The sequence below is a fragment of the Crocuta crocuta genome, unplaced genomic scaffold, assembly GCF_008692635.1.
Source record: "Crocuta crocuta isolate KB4526 unplaced genomic scaffold, BGI_CrCroc_1.0 scaffold770, whole genome shotgun sequence".
NCBI lineage: Eukaryota > Metazoa > Chordata > Mammalia > Carnivora > Hyaenidae > Crocuta > Crocuta crocuta.
Window position 1 is genome coordinate 230082 of NW_027527430.1, and position 20783 is coordinate 250864.

The 20783-nt window shown below is 35.6% G+C and overlaps 1 protein-coding gene across 3 annotated transcripts in view; it reads right to left on the minus strand.

The window, feature by feature from the left end:
* The window catches only part of EDIL3 (EGF like and discoidin domains 3), a 408087-nt gene that overhangs the window by 175560 nt on the left and 211744 nt on the right, over positions 1-20783 (minus strand). For all 3 annotated transcript variants that reach the window (XM_077759157.1, XM_077759166.1, XM_077759175.1), the window contains one exon: positions 1522-1635. In XM_077759157.1, the coding sequence (XP_077615283.1) occupies positions 1522-1635 (114 nt within the window). The remainder of the gene's footprint in view (positions 1-1521; positions 1636-20783) is intronic.

The window sequence follows — 20783 nt, forward strand, 5'->3', positions numbered from 1 at the left end:
ATCTGTAAGTCTCATGAACCAAATGAAGAAAGGATGCAAGAGCTGTATGTGGCCAGGCCAAGGACCAATTAAATCTGAAGTAAGTTAGCTTACTGCATGGTCAGGTAAACGCTTTATAGGAAGGTTGCTAGGTTAGTTGACTGGGAGGCCACTACTCTATTTAGTTGTATGATCAACCTGCTTTCTCAGGCTGTCCTTTCCTTCCACTCTTTGATGCCTGAAGGTTCCTATGTCAATTCACAATTACTGTCTTCTCCAATTATTTTTAAGATGAGAAAATTTTTGCCCAAATGTATTTCTTTGATATTCAGAATTTCATTATTTAATGAGGTTTTTCAGGACTAGGATAATGAGCATTCATAGATCATCATTTTGTTTATATACACAACTCAAATAAATTCTTCAGTAATGTTCCCTGTTTTATTTTATAAACTGTATATACTTGTCAAACAGAAGAGAGGAAAAGTAACATGTAAAATTGTTAATCTAACTAAAAAGGAAGGAGTGTGTGTATGTGTGTGTGTGTGTGTGTGTGTGTGTGAGGATATGCATGTTCAAGTGTAAGAGAGATAGAAGGTATAATGTGCTTTCGTGTTTATCTCCTTCAACTGTCTCTGAAGAGATATCTCAATTTAGAGGAAAACACTGAACTGGGACTCCCAAGCCTTGATTTTACGTTCCTTCTATTTCTGCTTTTGTCACTAACTGCAAGAACCTGAGCAATCCACATATCTATGTGTCTCAGTTTCCACATCTGAATTCTCATCTCCATCTGCCTTCTGATTTGTATAATGTGATACTCTAATAGTATAATAAACATCAAAGCAGTAGGACTATGGAGTTTTTATAAGAGCCCAACAATAATAAAGCGATATCATTATTGTTCTCATTAGCATGTATTTGTGCCCAATTTTGGTTTCATCACAATGAATATAATCTTTTTACTACCTTTTCCCAGTTTTTGTTTCTTTGGTGAAACAAGGGCCATTTTGTGCTTCTTTGTAAACAGTTCAAGAAAATCTCCTGTCCTATCATTTGATCCATCATCACCAGACCCTACTCATTTAGGTTTCCAAAAAGACAAATAAGCAGTACGTAAGGTTTTACTAATGTGTATGCCAGCTCAATATAAATCCTCCTTGCATTTGTGATAGAAGCTATCAGGTTAGAGTGCTCTGAATTTACTATCTGAAGCAGAGTAACCACTCTGGTGGAAATTTAGGTCACACACATACTCAAAAGCCAAAATGGGATTCATCTGAGAGATGTGCTTGGATCTCTGCAGAACTGCTCCTTTCCTTTCAGACCACCAAAGCGTCAACCCCTATGCCTAGCATGCACGGAGACCTATCCTGGGGAAGATATGTGTATTAGCGACATTAACGATAACAAATATGAAATGTGCCATTTCAATAAATTAGGAACTCTGGAAGCATATTACATTGATTTTTGACCCAGATTCCATAATAAATTGAGGCTATGCAAACAACAAGAAAAATGTATACATATGTGAATACTTACTGTATTGACAGTTTCTTCCCATGAATTCACCTGGGCACTCACAGGAATAGTTAGCGACAAGATCTGTACATATTCCACCATTTTTGCATGGCTCAGCTTCACATTCATTTATGTCTGAGGAAAAGAGAAAGAACAGAGAAAATGAGAATTATTGGTGAAAAAAACCCAATTAGTTATTGGAACGATTTAGGCCTTTCAAGTAAAACAAAGTCTACACACTTTTGTGTGTTTGCGAGTGTGTGTCTTTGTGTTCAGACAATAATAGAAATAGTGCTCTTCTCAAAACTAGAACAAACTCTCCTAAAATTTATATGGAACTCTCCTAAAATTTGTATGGAACCACAAAAGACCCTGAATAGCCAAAATAATANTAGAAATAGTGCTCAAAATCAACAACTGATTAATAATCAGGCTCCAATGGAATTTAGCATCCCAGTGAAGGACCAACAGAACCAAACTATTCTCCAATCCTGAAAATAAATATGAATAGTTTGGGGAAATATTCAGTGTATTCTTAGAATTAAATTGAGCAAATTAACCCTGATAGAGAGATGAATTGGTATCACTTACAAGATCTAGAAACCTCCCCTGCAGCAACAACTGCCAATTAACACTGTCTCATTTCATCTTAATTCATTAAAATTCTAACTGACAGAGATGTTTTAGTTTCTAAATAGTTCGCCTTTGATGAATGCAATGAGAAGCAAATTAGAGTTAATAGCTGAAGCTCGTTACATTAAGCAAAGTATAATAAATGTAAATGATGATCACTTCCTAATCTCATTCAAGGGTTTCTAAAATTAGGATGACTAAAGGGACTTACCTTTGATATACCACTATTATACCTGATACAAAATCATGAAATATAAAACATTCAGCAAATTATACTAATTTCTATGCTAATTTTGGACTACAGATACAACAAATATGATTTTAACTGAAACAAGAAATAATGACTAATTCAGGCAAATATCTATCAGGGATAACTTACACATCATTCCCTCTAAGCATAGCACCAGGCTAGGGTCTGTGGGAGCCAGGAGTGTGTTTGGAGGACACTCAACTGCTCCCCATTGCTTTCTCTTCCTACCCACTACTCCCAGGGAACTCCTTCTCTGCCCTTATTTCAGCTCCTTACAGACCTGAATGGGGTTGCCTAGGAATCGTCTATTTATGTGCCTTTCACCCTCTCACCTAGTCAAACTGCCATGACTACAGATGTAGCCCCTGTCCTGTACTGTTCTTTGTATCTCTGTGAATCCCGCACACTATATGGGAGACCACTGGTACCCCCAAAATGTTTCCTGATAAAAATTTCTTAAAATAAAATTTTTAATGTTTTATTTATTTTTGAGAGAGAGATAGAGACAAAATGAGCAGGGGTGGGTCAGAGTGAGAGAGGGAGACACAGAATCTGAAGACAGGCTCCAGGCTCTGAGCTGTCTGCACAGACCTTGACACAGGGCTTGAACTCATGAGCTGTGAGATCATGACCTGAGCCAAAGTCAGACGCTCAACTGATTGAGCCACCTAGGCACCCCTCTTGATAAAATTTCTAACAAGAGATTAGAAATAGTGGCCCAGACAATCTAAGCAAATTGTTTCAGATGTGTAATGTATCTTCTGATACACTGTAATGTACCGAAATGTATTTTGAAGTACTGGGCTTTCATAGTGCTTAAAGCAAATATGATCATAAATTACCATCTCAAGGCTAAACAAGAACAACACATCAGAAATCTCAATTTTGCCTTTTTCTTCTAAACAATATCTTCTCTTAGTATCGGTGTTGGCTATCCTCTCATTTTAAGTTTACTGTAAAGTTAGGCCTAAAATTCCTTAGGCAGCTGATGATTTTCTCTAAAAAACGCATCCTTTTTGGTTTCTGATTGACTGTCAAAATTTGAGAGTAGAGACAATTCTTGACTGTGTTTAAAGAATCTAGATAATCTGAGTATTATTAAACATCAAATAATAGGATAAAATCAGAATCGGAAATTCTCTATAAATAGTTGTGTGCCATAAAATATAACAAACTCCCCAATATTTGAAAATAAACTCTCCAGTGTGCCTAGGTGGCTCAGTCGGTTAAGCGTCTGACTTCGGCTCAGGTGATGATCTTATGGTTTGTGAGTTCGGGTCCTGCATCGGGCTCTGTGCTGGCAGCTCAGAGCCTGGAGCCTGTTTTGGATTCTATGTCTGCCTCTCTCTCTGCCCCATCCCTGCTCACACTGTCTCTCTTAAAAATAAGTATACATTAAAAAAAAGAAAATAAATTCTCCAGAAGGAGGAAAGGAAGGAAGAGGATAAAGAAGGGAGAAAGGGAGAAAGAAAGGATGGGGGAAAAGGGGAAAAGGAGGAAGGGGGAAGGATGCCATTTATTCATTATCTGATAGAATATTTAGCTCTTTTTAGTCTTAATGAAAATTTCATGTAGTCTTGATTTATATTGGACTAACATGCAACATATTTTCATTACATTTCGAAAGAAGCACAGAAGTCACTGTGTTATTTATTTTGTTATCAGCTCAGGGTGAGGCAATTGCAGTATCTGGCTACTTGGGAACATGCCTACTTTCCCTGCATCATATTGACTACATTTTTAAAGATGAGAATATGTCAATGGCTAATAAGAAACGAAACCTTCATGTTAGAGAATGCATTGCCTTATTTTATAAAGTTAGATATAACAAGCTATTCTTTTATTTACTTATGGGAGAGAAACTGAGTATTGATGTCTGAAGACCACATAAGAGAAATATAATTTCATCTTGAAGGAAAGGCTTAATTAAGGTTAAAGACAGATGGAGATGGTAATGTATTTCCAAAAAGGAAACCAGAATGAGTCACAACTTTAAAGAGAAACATTAATGGTATATGACAGTGCATTCAGGAACACAAGAAGCCAGCCTGTCTGGAGCATACAGTGCAAAGGCGAGTGCTGGGGCCCTCAGTCTGAGGATGTAGATGGGGGCCAGATTATGATGAACTGTTAGTGCCAATAGAGAGAACTGGCTTTCATCTTTTGGCCCTAAAGACTTGGCCAAAGGGTATTCTCTGTACCCTTGTACTTTACATAGACCTAGTGAAGCCAATATTTGGGATGGAATTCGGAGATGAATGAAGGAAAACAGAACAGAGAGACCCACACAGGGTTTGGTGCTAATAAGTACAATCTCTATTTTAGTTCTCAGGTAAGAGGCTCTAAGCATCTTGTCATTTTAATATTGAACTATATATCATGAGTAAAATAAAACCCAGCTCATTCTGGTTAAAAATGTTAATGGAAGTACGTTTTCATCATCAATGATGTGAAAACTATGAAGAATCATTTTATATGACTCTAAGGATTGCAGGCACTATTGTTGCTTGGCTTCCTTACTTCTTCCAAGTATTTGCACAATGAATAATACTTAACACAAGTGAAATGTGAATCTAATGGAGACAAATCAACCTTTGAACTTTCTAGCTATTTGATCATCAGGCCAGATCTACAACCATCTACAAAGGAAATTACAATGAAGAATATCAGACTCTGAAATAAATAACAGTTACACCTTTATCCAGAGGTTAATATAAGGTGGAATAAACTGGAACTGCATTTGCTGAAGTGAAAATGCTTTCAACCATAACCATTTTTTTTAAAAAAACGCTTCTTAATGTGTATTTATATTCAAGAGAGAGAGACAGACCAAGACAGAGAAAGAGACAGAGTGCAAGCAGGGGAGGGGCAGAGAGAGAGGGAGACAGAATCCAAAGCAGGCTCCAGGCTCTGAGCTACCAGCACAGAGCCCAACGTGGGACTCGAACTCACAAATGATGGGATCATGACCTGAGCGAAGTTGGATGCTTACCTAACTAAGACACCTGGGCATCCCTGTCCAAACTCAATTTTTGACACAGAATGACCTTTCATTGCTGGTCCAGTTTTTGATGTTTTAAACTAAAAAACTATCTTAAATCTATTATTTGTAAAAATACAAATGTTACATTAAAGGCTTATGTATTTTAATATAGTAGCTAAAAAAGTAAAACGTTTCTGTATATGTACATATCTAATAACATGGAGACTGAGATAACATATGCAACTTACATGGAAGAGTTTATATATTAGTATAATGCAGGAATTCTTTTTGCGGTGAAGGCTATTTGCACTGTGATTAACACTGAAAGCAATCTAAATGGAAACAGACCTCAATTTGAATAAACCATGTTTAATTAAAGACTAGATATAAATGTTCACAGAATATAATGTAATGAAATGAAAATTAAACATCTTTGTAATAAATCACATACATTTCTTTGTCATAGATCAAGACATTATCATTTCCAGAAAAAAAGTCCGTATTTATTCCCAATGTAGTGAAATATACTACAGTCCTTTGTAACTAAGAAAAATTTGACACAGCAGTCCCCATATAAAATAGGAATTTCCATATTTGGCCATATTTATACTTGATTTATAATATTAACAGCTATCATTTTTGAGATTTTTATTGCTATGACTGCTTCATGGGAACTGTTTTAAAAAAAGAGCCTCATTCAGAATTGGATTTTATAATAAGACCCCCATTTGAGTTCTGATCACTTATCGTGAAAGCATAAAACTTCTTCGTACCATCTCCTCTGGCTGAGGACAATGACAAGAGCTGAAAATGGATTTCCAGAGGTGAACTCATGATGTTATTGTGTGTGTGTGTGTGTGTGTGTGTGTGTGTGTGTGTGTGTGTGTGTGTTGGAATTAAAGAGCAAGGTAAAGGAAGAAAGGAGAGGAAGAGATGAGGGAATAAATAATTGGTCAAAACAGAATTCATTTCTTTGAATGAAACAAGTACTCTTGAAGGATTCCCAGGCCCTTTGCTCTATTGTAACTAATTACACAAATTCATAAGACACACCTAACTGACTCTATCATTATTATGTTGTACTCAGCCCATTTATATGCAGATTAATAAAGATGTGTTGATAGACCAATCACTTTGGCTTAGGTGTTTGCTAATAGAAAAAAATGCCAACCTACACACACTTTGGAGATGTCACTGTGAGAATCTTCTTCCAGTAACTGACAAACATATATATTCATAAGATCACTCTGAGTACTCATGACCTTAAACACATCTGCATCCTGAGAAGTGTTTAGTTACTCCTAGCCATTTTCTCTGGATCTTTATTAGGCCCATCCTTGTGCAAATTATAGCCCCAAAGCCTATGATATTGACTTCGGAGTAGTAGGTTCTCAAAGAATTTTTCAAAATAAAAATTTTATTTGCTAGTTCCTTATTTGAGACTTCAAAAAGCAATGGCTCCTCTGGCCATAATTTCTTGTCAGAGAAACCATGTTGCTTCTTTTCAGATAATTATATTTAAATATTCAGTAATCCCATCTTCATAATAGACTCAACCAGCTGGCCAAAGATGAAATGGAGATTTCTGGAGTCTAATTCCCTGGGGCCTCTTCTGGAGACTTTTAAAATTACCTGATTAACTAACTACTTAATTAATTAGTTTCAAATTGTCTCACGTTTGTAATACATAGATTAAGAGAGATAACAGGTAGTACTCCAGGGCCATCAGTGTCCCAGTTCATCCTTGAGTTTACCCAGAATCCTCAGGTAGGTGCCATCTGGCCCTACATTAGTCAGCTGCATTTACTTGCCAACCTGGCTTAGAATGTTTTGAATATTGACCACCATTTAGAGCAGGACAACCAATCCTTTCCGGGATGCGATCCATCTAACCTCCTCTTGAATGGAGACAAAGATAACTTAATTCAACCATGAGATTACCTCCTTTTCATCTCCAAGTACATCCAGTCCCAAGAGCATCAAGAAGGAACAACTAATTTTCAGGATAAGCATCCTTGTTTTCACATATTAAAAGGACACCATGATAAAGTGCATATTTTCTTCTTTGCAAAGAATTTCTCAACTTTTTTATTCCTTTCCCTTGGGCTGTCTTTCCTGCTGCAATATTGTTATTGACTCTTAATTAGCCAGCAGAGCCTATTTCGAAGAGCCTGCTATTTTTGATCCTAACAATCCGTCTTCCCTGGGCTCCCCATTAACTATCAAATAATCTCTGCACCTCTTATGAGTGAATGACCTTTAAAATTTGACCTTTTATTTATTTTTCTTATCCGAAGCTTATGGCTTTTCAGTTTCTCTTTTAAATCTAAATAAATTATGACAAAAATCTAGAAATTCCATTTTTCCACTGAGATGCTGAATTAAATTATCATAATCAGAATTATCTACAAAGTTCCCACTCTTTTCTGGGACCAGTTCTGTATATTTTTATGTGCTTGAGTTCTCTTTTGATCTTGCCTTCTGTTATTTCACTAGTAATTCATTGTAAAGTAGCAAGTTAAAATCCGAATTCTTTAATTGGAACATATCACAAACCTTTTTATAATAACATACTGATAACCTTCACTTACCAAGAACAAGAGTGAAATAAAAACAAACAAACCCAAATCTAAGAGGTACTTATCCCTCACCACTTAATAACAAAGATCATACTCTCTGCCCATCTGCATCCTCACATCCTAGCATTTATTTTGAGATTGCTATTTGAATGCAAAAATCTTTGCTACTAGTACCCAGGTACAGCCCAGTTCTCCAGGATGTTTCCATATAAAATTATTCCAGTGAGGTTTTATTTGCTTAAATCAGATATTTGGCCACTAAGGTAAGGTAGCTATTACAAGGCACTTATAAAGAAAATAACAAGGGAGGAAGAAGGGTTGGGGGAGGGATAATGAAGAGTGTGCTATACCTCAAATATTTGATACCTTGAAAAAAGTTCAAAAATAAAAGCTGAATGAAAAACATACAGGAGAAGCCAGAAAGAACCAACGTCTCTGGTGAAAATATTATCCAAAGAGAAAACCATCTCTAAGGACATTACCTCAAGGGCATGCAGTATTGTAACGTGTCCTGTAATAAATATTTATGGATTGGTAGAAAAGAACTGGGAGTATTAGAGACTCGAAGAGTTGTCAACTGTACTGTAACAGTGAGTGCACTGATTGGGGCAGGTGTACCAGCCTACTTCTAAAGGGGATCTATTAAGGAAAATAAAGTTAACAATGCTTGTTTTAAAAGCTAGAACTTCTATTTTCTTTTTTAAATATATATATTTTTTAATTTGAGAGAGAGCAAGAGAGCCAGCAGGGGAGAGGTACCGAGTGAAAGAGAGGATCTCAAGCAGGCTCCATGCTCAGCATAGAGCATCATAAGGGGCTCTGCCCCAAACCTGGGATCATGATGTGAACTGGAATCAAGAGTCAGATGCTCAACTAACTGAGCCACAAAGGCACCCCAAAGCTAGAAATTTTAAAACATAATAATGCAAAGGCCCTACACCAGAGGTTCTGATTTAAATGGACTTGGGTGAAATGAAGTGAGTAAAATTGTTCAGACAGGAGTTCAGATGAGTCTAAAGGTAGCCAGAGTTAACACACACCAGGTAAAACCTCTGCCCATTCATCTTTACATCCTTAGTATTGTACTAAGAATATATGTGCTAAGAATGCAAAGATTAATATATTGTGGCCCATTACTTTTCTCAAGGCTCTTACAGTACAGTAGTTACTGTGGTTATGGTGCAAAGTGACAAGTATTCTAACAAGAGAATGAATGTACAGTTTTGCAAAAAAAAAAATTCAAATATCAACAACTAAACGAGTCTAACAGCTTACAGAATCTTGAGTTTTAAAGGAGGAGTCTAGCTGACTGGGGAGAATGCTTCTGGGTTATCTAGAGTTATAACTAATTACTCTATAAGGTCATTTTTCTAAATTAATATGCATCTCGTTATTCCACAGATGTGAGATTGACTCATCATGGTCTTAGTTCCTTGCTCCTAGTATAGAGCCAAGTATCTCCTAGTTTCCTACTTTTATTATAGTATGTTATCATATAAATATATTTCATAATTATAATGTCTTATCCAGAATTAACCACTCTATTTTGTCACCTGCATTTCAAATTTGATCACTTGCAGCTCTCTCTAGTTTTAGTGGTCAACACTGATGATGAGCTATGTTGGATTTTTTTAGAGTGCGTAATCACTCATTACTGGCTAAGATGAGATTTACGCTGGAAGCATAGCTATGACTTATATGCTTACTTTATCCACTCATTCATTCACTCACTTACTTACTCATTAAAATTTTGATAAGCACCTTCCATGAGTCAAGCCCTAAAATATGAATGGATACATCAATGAATCAGTTCCTATCCTAAGGATCAGTTCCTACCCTAAGAGATCTCACCTTCTGTAATTCCATTCAGAAGAGAGATAATTATAATAAAATAGTGAAATACATGTCCTACACCACTGCACACAAAAGGTACAGAGATCATAGAACAGGCAGTGGCTCTGCCTAGAAGACATATGGAAGATTGCTTACAGAAGGTAGTATTTGGTTGGTACTTAAAGGGTTGGCAGGAATTTTTTAGTAGGAAGGAATACAAAAAAATACAATATTTTCAGAAAGAAGTGAGCACTTTTAAATGTCTGGACATGCACAAGAACGGTATGTGTGGGGCTCCCAGGGGTGGCAGTTACTAGGTAGTATGGACCAGGTTTTTATGGCCCTACAAATCAAGTTAAGGAGTCTGAACTTTAGCCCTTGAATACTGGGGAGTTAATAGAGAATTGAAGAATGTGAAAGGGGACATGGAATCTTTATTTTAGAAAACTCATTCACATGCTCTAGAATTTCATTACTGGGAACATTTTGGAAAAATAATTCAAAATGTCAGAAGGGAATTTTATGTTGGCTCCATATTACTCAGACCACATAACATGCTGGCTATGGCCATGTAGGGTTAAACATTTAGTTTGGTTTGAAACTAAACAGACAGATTTCCTAATATTTAGGGTTGCCAGACCTGGCCACAAACATACAAGATGCCTAAGCAATATTTGGTTCATACTTAAAAAATAGTTTATCTGAAATTCAAATTTAGCATCCTGTATTTTGTCTGAGAATCCTACTTAAATTGTCAAATAGAACGTGATTTCTCCACATTTTCTTTTTTTCCGTTTATAGAAGCACTTTAATTTTCAGCATATGGTCATGCTTTCCATTTTGTACATTCAGCAGACGTCAAGGAAACTACCTGCAGTGGAAAATTACTATTGACAAATGAGTCTTCCTCAGGCATTTGCTAACGCTAGAATTCGTTGCTTGCTTTCTGCAAACTGGTTCATAATCTTTAGAGTTTAGAGTTACCTCTATGTAAACTTCAATACTACAAATACAGACAAATAGCACTTGAGGATGACAACAGAAAGTATTTCCACCTAGCTGTAGACTACTTACTATATGCCAATTGTTTGTCGGAGCATTTTACATATAACATGACACCCTGTAAGCTAGTAACCACAAACATAGCTGTGCTACAGATGAGGAAATAGAGACATTAAAAATGTAAATAACTTGCCCAGAGTCACACAGGTGGTAAAACTGAGATTAAAACCTAGAAAATGTGTTTCAAGAATCTACGTTATTCACCGGTATGCTTCAACTCCACTAAGAAATATTAGTATTCCCTCTTCATCATCATTTCACCATCATTTGCCTTTGAGTTCCACTGTATGTGCTGAGGACAGATATAGAATAATATATGGTTCTCAACCTCTAAATGTTTATAGTGTCTTAGTAATATTACTATCAGTGCTCTAGGTCAAAGAATCCAGTCCTAAAGTCTCAGTTAGGAATACATTTTCCTGCCAATTCCTTTATTTCTCTTAGCAATTTTCCTCAAAATCTTAAGTGATTTGAACTTAATGGGCATCTAATTTCATTCCTGTGCACTTAGAAATTGATTTCTTTGGCTCCTACATTCTTTTATACATGCCTTTTAACTTTACATTCAGATGAAAGAAATATATTTGTTTTAGTTCTTTCTTTATAGACACCAAAGATATATTTTATCCCTGTACAATTGAAATTTTTATTTTTCAGGGGTGATAATACACATTACTTTAAAATCTTTATTTGAAAGATAGCATACATATAGAAAAGCACACAAAACAATAAAGTTAAATGAATTATTGTTAAGAGACAACCTGTGTAACAATCACCAAGGTCAAGCTCAAGAACACTGCTAGTATTCTAAAAGTCTCCACAGGCCCCTTCCATTCACATTTTCTCCAGCCTCACAAAGGTAAACGATCTCCTGCTTTTTAAGGCAATCATGGACTCGCAGTTTGTGTGGTTTATAATTTTACTACTTAACTATGCATTCCTGTCTATATTTGAACTTTATAGTAAAAAAATAAATCTTTCAGTGTGTGTTCTTTTGTTTGTGGTTTTATTCACAATGTTGTTGCAGGTGACTGCAGTGAATTTATTTTCATTGCTTTACAATATTTCACAGTAAAATGTACCACAAGGCACTTTCCCTTTCTACTGCCAATGGCATTTATGATGTTGCTAGGAATAAAAGCATCAGGGAGCATGCATGTACATGTCTTCTGATGCATAAGTATACTGAATTTTGGGGGGAGGTTATAACTAGGGATAAATGGCAGAGTCATTTATATGCTCTAGCAGATAATGCCAATCTGGTTGTTAAAGTGGTTGCACTCCTATCAGCAATTTAATCCATAATATTTTTGGCAATACAAACTGCATGAAACTTGCAGGTAACCACTTATTCCACTTGACATACAAGTTGTAAGCGGAAAGGCTTAACATCAATATTTCCCTTTAAGATGTATTTTTAACAAGAGAGGCTTTTAAGGGAACAAATTAGAACTCTCAATTCACTGCATTGAGTCATTTTTACCTCCAGTGACTGCAACTCCTTTAAAAAAGTTAAAAGACAGTAACTTATGCTAAAAATAATGAACCACTAAAAAAAATAAAAATAAAAATACTGAACCACTGAAGGCATGTTAACAATGCCACATTTAAATAGCTGGTACTGCTACACAGTTAAATTTTGTATATACAGAAAAATAATTTAACTTAATTCTAGATTTAATTTCTTAAAAATAACTGTATAAATCAACTCTCACCTACAGATACATGTAGACTCAGATAATAAAATAAGAATACTTCCTGCTCCTACATTTTAATATCTTTGAAATTTTATGTTATAGGAGTAATTAAAAATTGGTTAAAAATGATGAATTCTATTATACTTCTAAAGATATTGTGAAGATTACATGAGGCAATTTGTGGGGAAAAATCTTATAAACTTTAAGGAATTATTTACCTTTTAATAATATGGACTAATCCATATACATATTCTTCTATAGAATACTTCTTGGTCATGTTGGTGAATAAAAATATAGGTACATTAAAATTTTTTTTAACATTTATTTATTTTTGAGAGACAGAAAGAGATGGAGCATGAGCAAACAAGGGGCAAAGAGAGAGGGAAACACAAAATCCAAATCAGGGTCTAGGCTCTGAGCACTCAGCATGAAGCCCAACGTGGGGTTCAAACTCTCAAACTGTGAGATCATGACCTGAGCCAAAGTTGGACACTTAACTTACTGAGCCACCAGGCACTCACAGGTACATTTTTTAAATATTTTATTTATTTTTGAGAGACAAAGGATGGGTGAGGAAGAGGCAGAAAGAGAGGGAAACAGAATCTGAAGCAGGCTCCAGGCTTTGAGCTGTCAGCACAGAGCCCAACATGGGACTTGAACTCATGAGATCATGACCTGAGCCAAAGTAGGTCCCTTGACCAACTGAGCCACCCAGGCACCCCTAATTTTTATTTATTTTTTAAATGTTTTAATTTTTTTAATTTATTTATTTTTAATTAAAAAAATTAATGTTCATTTATTTTTGAGAGACAGACAGAGCGTGACCAGAGAGAGGGAGACACAGACTCCAAAGCAGGCTCCAGGCTCTGAGCTGTCAGAACAGAGCCTGATGTGGAACCTGAAAAACAAACTGTGAGATCATGACCTGAGCCGAAGTCAGATGCTTAACCGAATGAGCCAGCCAGGTGCCCCAGGCACCTATATTTTTAATAAGGCTTTCTGTATGCAGATATTTCTACTTCTGAGATTATCATCAGAGTAAATAAATGGGTCGGATTTTCATAAATATTCTACAGAAGAGCAGCCCTGCCTTGGAGAGGAATGAAAGTTAGTATTTATTCACATAATTGTAAAGCCCATGGGAATTTTGATCCACTGAATGGGATAATTCAATGGATACTGTTAATATTACTTCTTTCTAAAATGGAGATATTCACTATTTTTTTAAGTAAGAACATCAACTCTATACATTTTGGCTGACAGATCACTAAGAGCTAGAGCTGATACATTTAAATTATGGTTGGTCAATATAGCCAACACTCTTTTTGAAATTTCATTTCAGTTCCCATCAAGGTGAAAGAACTGAATGGCTATATTTCCCTCAATTCCAGAATCTCATCTACATAATTATAGGAGGTTTCCTGCATTCCTGGCAGACTTCGAGGCAACAGAACACCTGCCACACTCAAGGCCACCATGGAAAAATCTGCTTCAAGCAAATCTCACTTCCTCATGCCAGAGAAGCATTGCCTAAGAGCCATTACTCTTGATATTTTATTTTTTCTTTCATATTTATTGTTAAGTATGCCAATTCCGTATCTTTTTTTTTTTCCTATTAACAGTAATAACTTTGGGATTCAAGAGAACTTTAGTTTCTGGCTAAGACATAGTCCAGATGTGTCCTCCAGCCTGAAACAACCAAAACAAAACAAAACATATGACACAACGGTTTTGAAGACAATGGACATTAGGAAAGAAAGGCGCTAATAAAACAGGTGGGTGCTACACTTGTTCAGGTTTACTGCCTTAAGAAGGATTCCAGACCGTGGTATAAAAAGGACGATCCAAGTAGATCCTCGCCAAATCTCTGAGATAAAAAGAAGGAGCTGGGAGGAAGGACACAGAGAGAACTCAGAGGGATCTGCAGAGAATCCGCTCAGGAATTCAGCAGAGTGTGGATCATTTCATGTAAGTAACAAAACCACTAACGGAAAGAACCATCTGGCTGGACCACAGGGTGCAACACTTGGAGCTCACATCAGGTTAGGAAAACTGGGTGATCCCTCAGGATAGACTAGACAATTAATTAATTCACGGGGTGTTTGGCAGAGCACTCATAAGAAACTTGCCTCAGTGGCGGGAAATAATTAGCCTAGACTAAAACCTCACTGTTCCTGCCTAACAAACCTTATGAACAAGATGCAGAAGGACCAAACATTTTTCAAATAACTGTCTGTATAAGAGAACAAAGCTCAAGAAGATATGAAGGACTAAAGAGTATCTAATACTCAATAAGGTAAAATTCATGTCTGATAACCATTCAAGATTAATCAGCATGCAAAAAGGCAGGAAACACACCAGTTTCTAGGACTAGAAGATAATGCTATTAAAACAGCTATTATGACTGCATTCCCTATATTGAAAATGTTAGAGACATAGAAAATACAAAAAGAGACCCAAGCTGCACTTCTAGAGATGAAAATTACAATGTGAGATGAAAACTGTACTAGAAGAAAATAAAGCGGATTAGGCATTGTAGTAGAAAATATTAGTGAATTTTTAATACATAACAAAAACCATACAGAATAAAACACAGAGAGAGATGAAAATACTGGACATCAGTGAGTTATGGGGCACATATCCATATATGTAGCCTAAAAGAGATGTGAGTGAAGTCTGTGGAATGGAAGGGAGAGAAAAATATTTGGATAACAGCACCACATTTTCCAAATATGATAAAACTATACCCACAGATCCAGGCAGCTTCACAAATTCCAAGGACCAGAAACATGAAGAAATACCACAAAGGCATATCCTGATTACAGACATAAAAAAAAAAAAAATTCTGCAGATAAATGTAGTTTTTTCAATAGATGATGTTGGAAAAACTGAATATCTATATACAAACAAACCAGGAACATAGATCCATTTCTCATGCCATATACAAAAATTAATCCAAAATGAATTATACACCTTAAAGTAAAACCTAAAACTAAAGAAAAAATTACTATAGGAGAAAGTCTTTGAGGGTTTAGTTCAGGCAAATATTTCCTAGATACAACATCAAAAGCATGAGCCATAAAAACTGATAATTTGTACCTTAAAATTATAAACTTTTGCTCTTCAAAGTTAATTTTAAGAGAATAAAAAATAAGCTAGAGATCAAAATAATATACTTACAAATCAAATATCTGTTATTTGGAATATCTAAAGAATTCTCAAAACTCAATAATAAAACAAGTGACTCAAAAAAAAGAACTAGTACAAAGATTTGAAGATACCCTTCACAGAGGATATATACCTAAATATGGTAAACAAGCATAAGAAAATGCACTCAGCACCATTTATTATTAGATAAATATAAGTTAAAACTAAAAATATATTACCGTACAACCATTGCAATGGCTTAAATTAAAAAGATTCGCCATACCCAGTGTTGGGGAGGATGAGGAGGAATTGAATCTTCATAGACAACTGGTCACAGTATAAAATAATATAATCGGTTTGGAAAATAGTTTGAGTCTCTCAAATACTTAAACATATATCTGCCATATGATCCAGCCATTCCACTCCTCAGTATTTATCCAAGAGAAGTGACAACTTATGTCTGTTCAAAGAGTTGTATGAATATACACAGCACCTTTATTTGTACCAGCCCCAAACTGGAAACAACCCAATGGCCATCAATTAGAAAATGAATAAGTAAATTGTGAGATATCTGTGCTACTGAGTAACATTCATAAATGAAAGAGAATGATCTGTTGTGGTGCCTGGGTAGCCCAGTCAGGTAAGCATATGACTCTTCATTTCATCTCAAGTCATGATCTTAGGGTGGTGAGATGGAGCCCCGTGTTGGGGCTCAGCATGGACCCTGTTTGGGATTATCTCTTTTCCTCTCTCTACCCTTTCCTACTTGTTTTCTCTCCATCTCATTCTCTCTCTCTCTCTCTCAAAATAAATAATCTTAAAAAAGAGAATGAACTATTTATACAAACAATACTTGGAGGGACTTCAAAATAATTACATTTAGTGAAAGAAACCAAAGACCATGGATTTTCTGATTCAATTTATATAAATTTGTATAAATGCAAACTTATTTATAGATAAAAATGATTGGTAGTTCTATAAGTAAAAGGGACGGATGGTAGGAACTACAACGGGGTAGAAGGAAACTTCTGAGGGTGAGGAAAATGCCCAGTATCTTAATTAAGATGATAGTTTCATAGGTCCATATATATGTCACACTGTACCATATTGTGCATTTTAAAAATGTTAGTGTTTATTTATTTTTGAGAGCGGGGAGGGGAAGAGAGAAAAGGAAACATAGAATCCAAAGCAGGCTCCATGCTCTCAGCACAGAGCCGGATGCAAGGCTCGAACTCACAAACTGTAAGAGCATGACCTGAGCTGAAGTTACATGCTTAACCAACTGAGCCACCCAGGTGCCTCAAAATATGTGTATTTTATTGTATGGTAATTATATCTCAACAAAGATACTAAATAATGCCATCACATCAAGGTTCTTTTCATAACTCACTTATTTACCAACTGTCAGCTTATAACCACACACACACAGACACACACACACATCTAATACACATATGCTGCATCACAGTAACTGGCCACCAAAATTAATGAGGGACAGCAGCCTTCTCATCAAATTCACATCAGAAAGGTTTTTTTTTATACTTACACCTCAAAGTGAGAGCTATGTAGCCCAAATGAAATGAGGCAGGCCTTATTGAAAAGATGGAGTAGTTTAATAAAACATACTAATAGAAGAAGCTGTATTCATAAAAATGACAAAAATACTAATTTTTTTCACAGCAGTTTACCTCCTGCTTTGCAGGTTATTTTCATCATTCAAAGAAGGCTTAGCAGGAAGTCTTAAATGAAGATGAATGAGAAAAAAGTCATATAACTGCAAGATTTTCTATTGCTCATATATTTTTGGTTTCAGATTGCATTTATTTCTGATATTGTTGACTGTAAGAAATCAGAAGACTATTAAACTATAACTGGGGTTACCCGTGCCTTTCCTAATTTTTCCCAGAAAATTTTTTGAGGTAAGTTCATAAAACATATTGATGTGTATGTTTCCTGCACTCTTATGATCTATTAAAGGGACTGTAATTTTCATGTAGGAACCATGAAATAAGTTTCTCTTTGCTTCTATATGAGAGGTAGGAATTTAAAAACAAATATATGTGTATATGTGTATAGATACACATATTAAACATAGATATATCCACACACATATAATGTGTGTTTATACATATTATAAATATATTTGAAAAGTTTTATTATTAATTTCTTTTAATATATACTATGATGGAAATCTCAATTCCATTAATTACTTACCATGTAATTTCACACTGTAAAAGTAAGCCTTCAGGGCAACAATTTCCATCATCTCCAATGAACCTGATTAAAATAATTGGCTATTTCCATAACAAGTGCTCTAACAAACGGTCCTGTTCTGTCAGAGAGGAACAGGTCTGATTAGAAACTGCATTGCTGTGTTATACTATTATAAGATTAATGCAGAAAAAAGTTTAGTTCCTTTTAATAAAATCCAATGGCTTGTGAATTGGACTAAATATCAGTAAATAGTAAGTGTAAGGGTAACTCCACTTAATTTGGTTGTTTAATTTGGCCCTAAGTATAATTATTTGAGTTTATGTAGCAACTTACTTCCCCACACTCATTAAATCTCTTTCTCCTGTGTTTCAAGAGGATAAAGGAAGCCTTATGTAGTCTCAATTAAATGGGGGATAGAGTTATTTTCAGAAGTGATATTAATATTTTCCTAGAGTAGAATCCATCCACAAGGTACTGCAATATTTAAAACATTTTGTTACATCATGCACAGGTAGAGAACAACTAAGATCCATGATGATCTACTTTACTAAATATACAAATACATTTTTGAAATATGTAGAGCTTTTTATAGGTACTATCTCTAGACTATAATAAAGTCCAATTTTAAATTTCCTATGCAAAAGCAGTGGAGGGGCAGAGAGACAGAGAGACAGAGAATCTGAAGTTTAGTAATTCCACATAGTTAAATATGATTGACACCTTATTTTTATCTACCTGCTATATATATCTATATATATATGTCTATATATATGTCTATATATATGTCTATATATATATGTCTATATGTCTATATATATACACAAATTATGTGGATGTACAATTATTTAGTCCAGGGCTATTGTATTCATTATCAATAGACAATTCATTATACAAATGAGAAAAATGATCTCTAAAAACTACCTCTTCTTACTTATTCTCTAGACCTTCCTCAAATCCATAAACTCTTCTTCAAAGCGACNNNNACTGACTGAGCCACTTAGGCGCCCCTAAATTTTAAAAAAAATTTTTTTTTACAATTAGTTTATTGTCAAGTTGGTTTCCATATAACACCCAGTGCTCATCCCCACAAGTGCCCTCCTCCATGCCCATCTCCCCCCCCCCCCCCCCACACCCGTCAGTCCTCAGTTTCTTCTTGGCATTCAAGAGTCTCTCATGGTTTGCCTTCCTACCTCTCCCCCACTATTTTCCCCATTCTTCTCCTCCATGGTCCTCTGTTAAGTTCCTCCTAATCCTCCTATATGTGCAAACATATAATATTTGTCCTTCTTTGCCTGACTTATTTCTTTTTGGGGTTGGGAGGGGGGATGGGCATGGAGTAGGGCAATTGTGGGGATGAGCACTGGGTGTTATATGGAAACCAACTTGACAATAAACTATTTGTAAAAAAATAAATAAAATAAAAATATTTTTAATGTTTACTTATTTTTGAGAGAGAGCATGAAAGCAGGGGAGGGGCAGAGAGAGAGATGGAGACACCGAATATGAAGCATGCTCCAGGCTCTGAGTAGTTGGCACAGAGCCTGATGGGTAACTTAAACTCACAAACCATGAAATCATGACCTGAGCTGAAGTTAGATACTTAGCCCACTGAGCCACCCAGGTACCCCATACTTCAGATGTTTTAAAAAGATCTCTCAGTCTCATGAATCATACTTGTGTATGATTAACTTGCATCAGTTATTCTATGTATTCATTTTGGGTCTTCTGTTTTGTGTTGTTTACTTCAAATAACTACTGGTCCTTGATTGTCTACTTATATGAATTAAAAAGCTATATTGATTAACAGGTATAGTTTCTTCACTTTTTTCATAAGTTTATTTTCACTAACAGTCTTCTTTCCTGCATGGAAGGACTGACTTTAAGCTCCAAGTATTTGGAGCCTAGGCAGGGAGTAGGCAGTAAGGATACCTCTATTTGCAACATGAGAAGGGTTTTATTAAGTGATGCCTACTTCCAAATTAGGAAGCCAAGCCCTCCCTGCCCCTGTCTTGAAAAAAACAACTCTTCACATTTTTAGACAGCAGTCTATCAGTTGTAGCTTTGTAAATCATGTTTTGTATGTAGGGGTATAAAAAAGGAAGAGGTGACAACTGGGTTCACTGTTGTAAACAAAGTTCTGAATTAAATAGCTTGATTTCTGTCCACTCATTTCTCTGTGCAAACTGACTCTAGCTGACTCCTAGCTTAGACCCATCCACTAGGAGAACAGTTCTTATGTCCATTTCAGACTCTTTCAGGTAAGAGATATAAGTTCTTTGTTGTCTTCTCTATCAACACAATTTCTTTCCAATATTCCTTTATCTAGAAGTGTCAAACATCACTGGGGTGCTAATGGCCCTTTGTCACGATTTTTTAGACTATTAAAATGATTACTTTTTGTTAAATTTTCAGTTAATTTTAATACTTCAGTAAGATTTGAAAATAAAGGTGTGGTAAATATGTATATTCAGTTTGCTATCTTGAAAGGCTAAATTTGAATTATATATACACACACATGTAGTTAGTTAGTTAGGTAGATAGTTAGAAACATAGAAACAAAAAGGAGACAATCCATTAAGGTAACCTTTTCCCAAACAATTTAACTAAAATGTTTACTATTTACCCTAAGTTCGGTAATGAAGATTTTTAAGGATTTCTAAACCAACCTTCTACAGTCATCCCTTGACTTAAAGATGGCCCCCTGGGGAGGGTGGCAGCCCCATGCATAAAATAATTTCTTCTGACTGCTCAGGAAAGTTACAGAAGAGCATATTCCCTGAGAGAGCAATAAACACAGTCCCAGAGATTGTTTAGGAAAGCTTCAGGAGAAGTTATTCTTTTTTTTAAAGCTAACATCCACTAGATAAAACCTTTCTTCAATATAG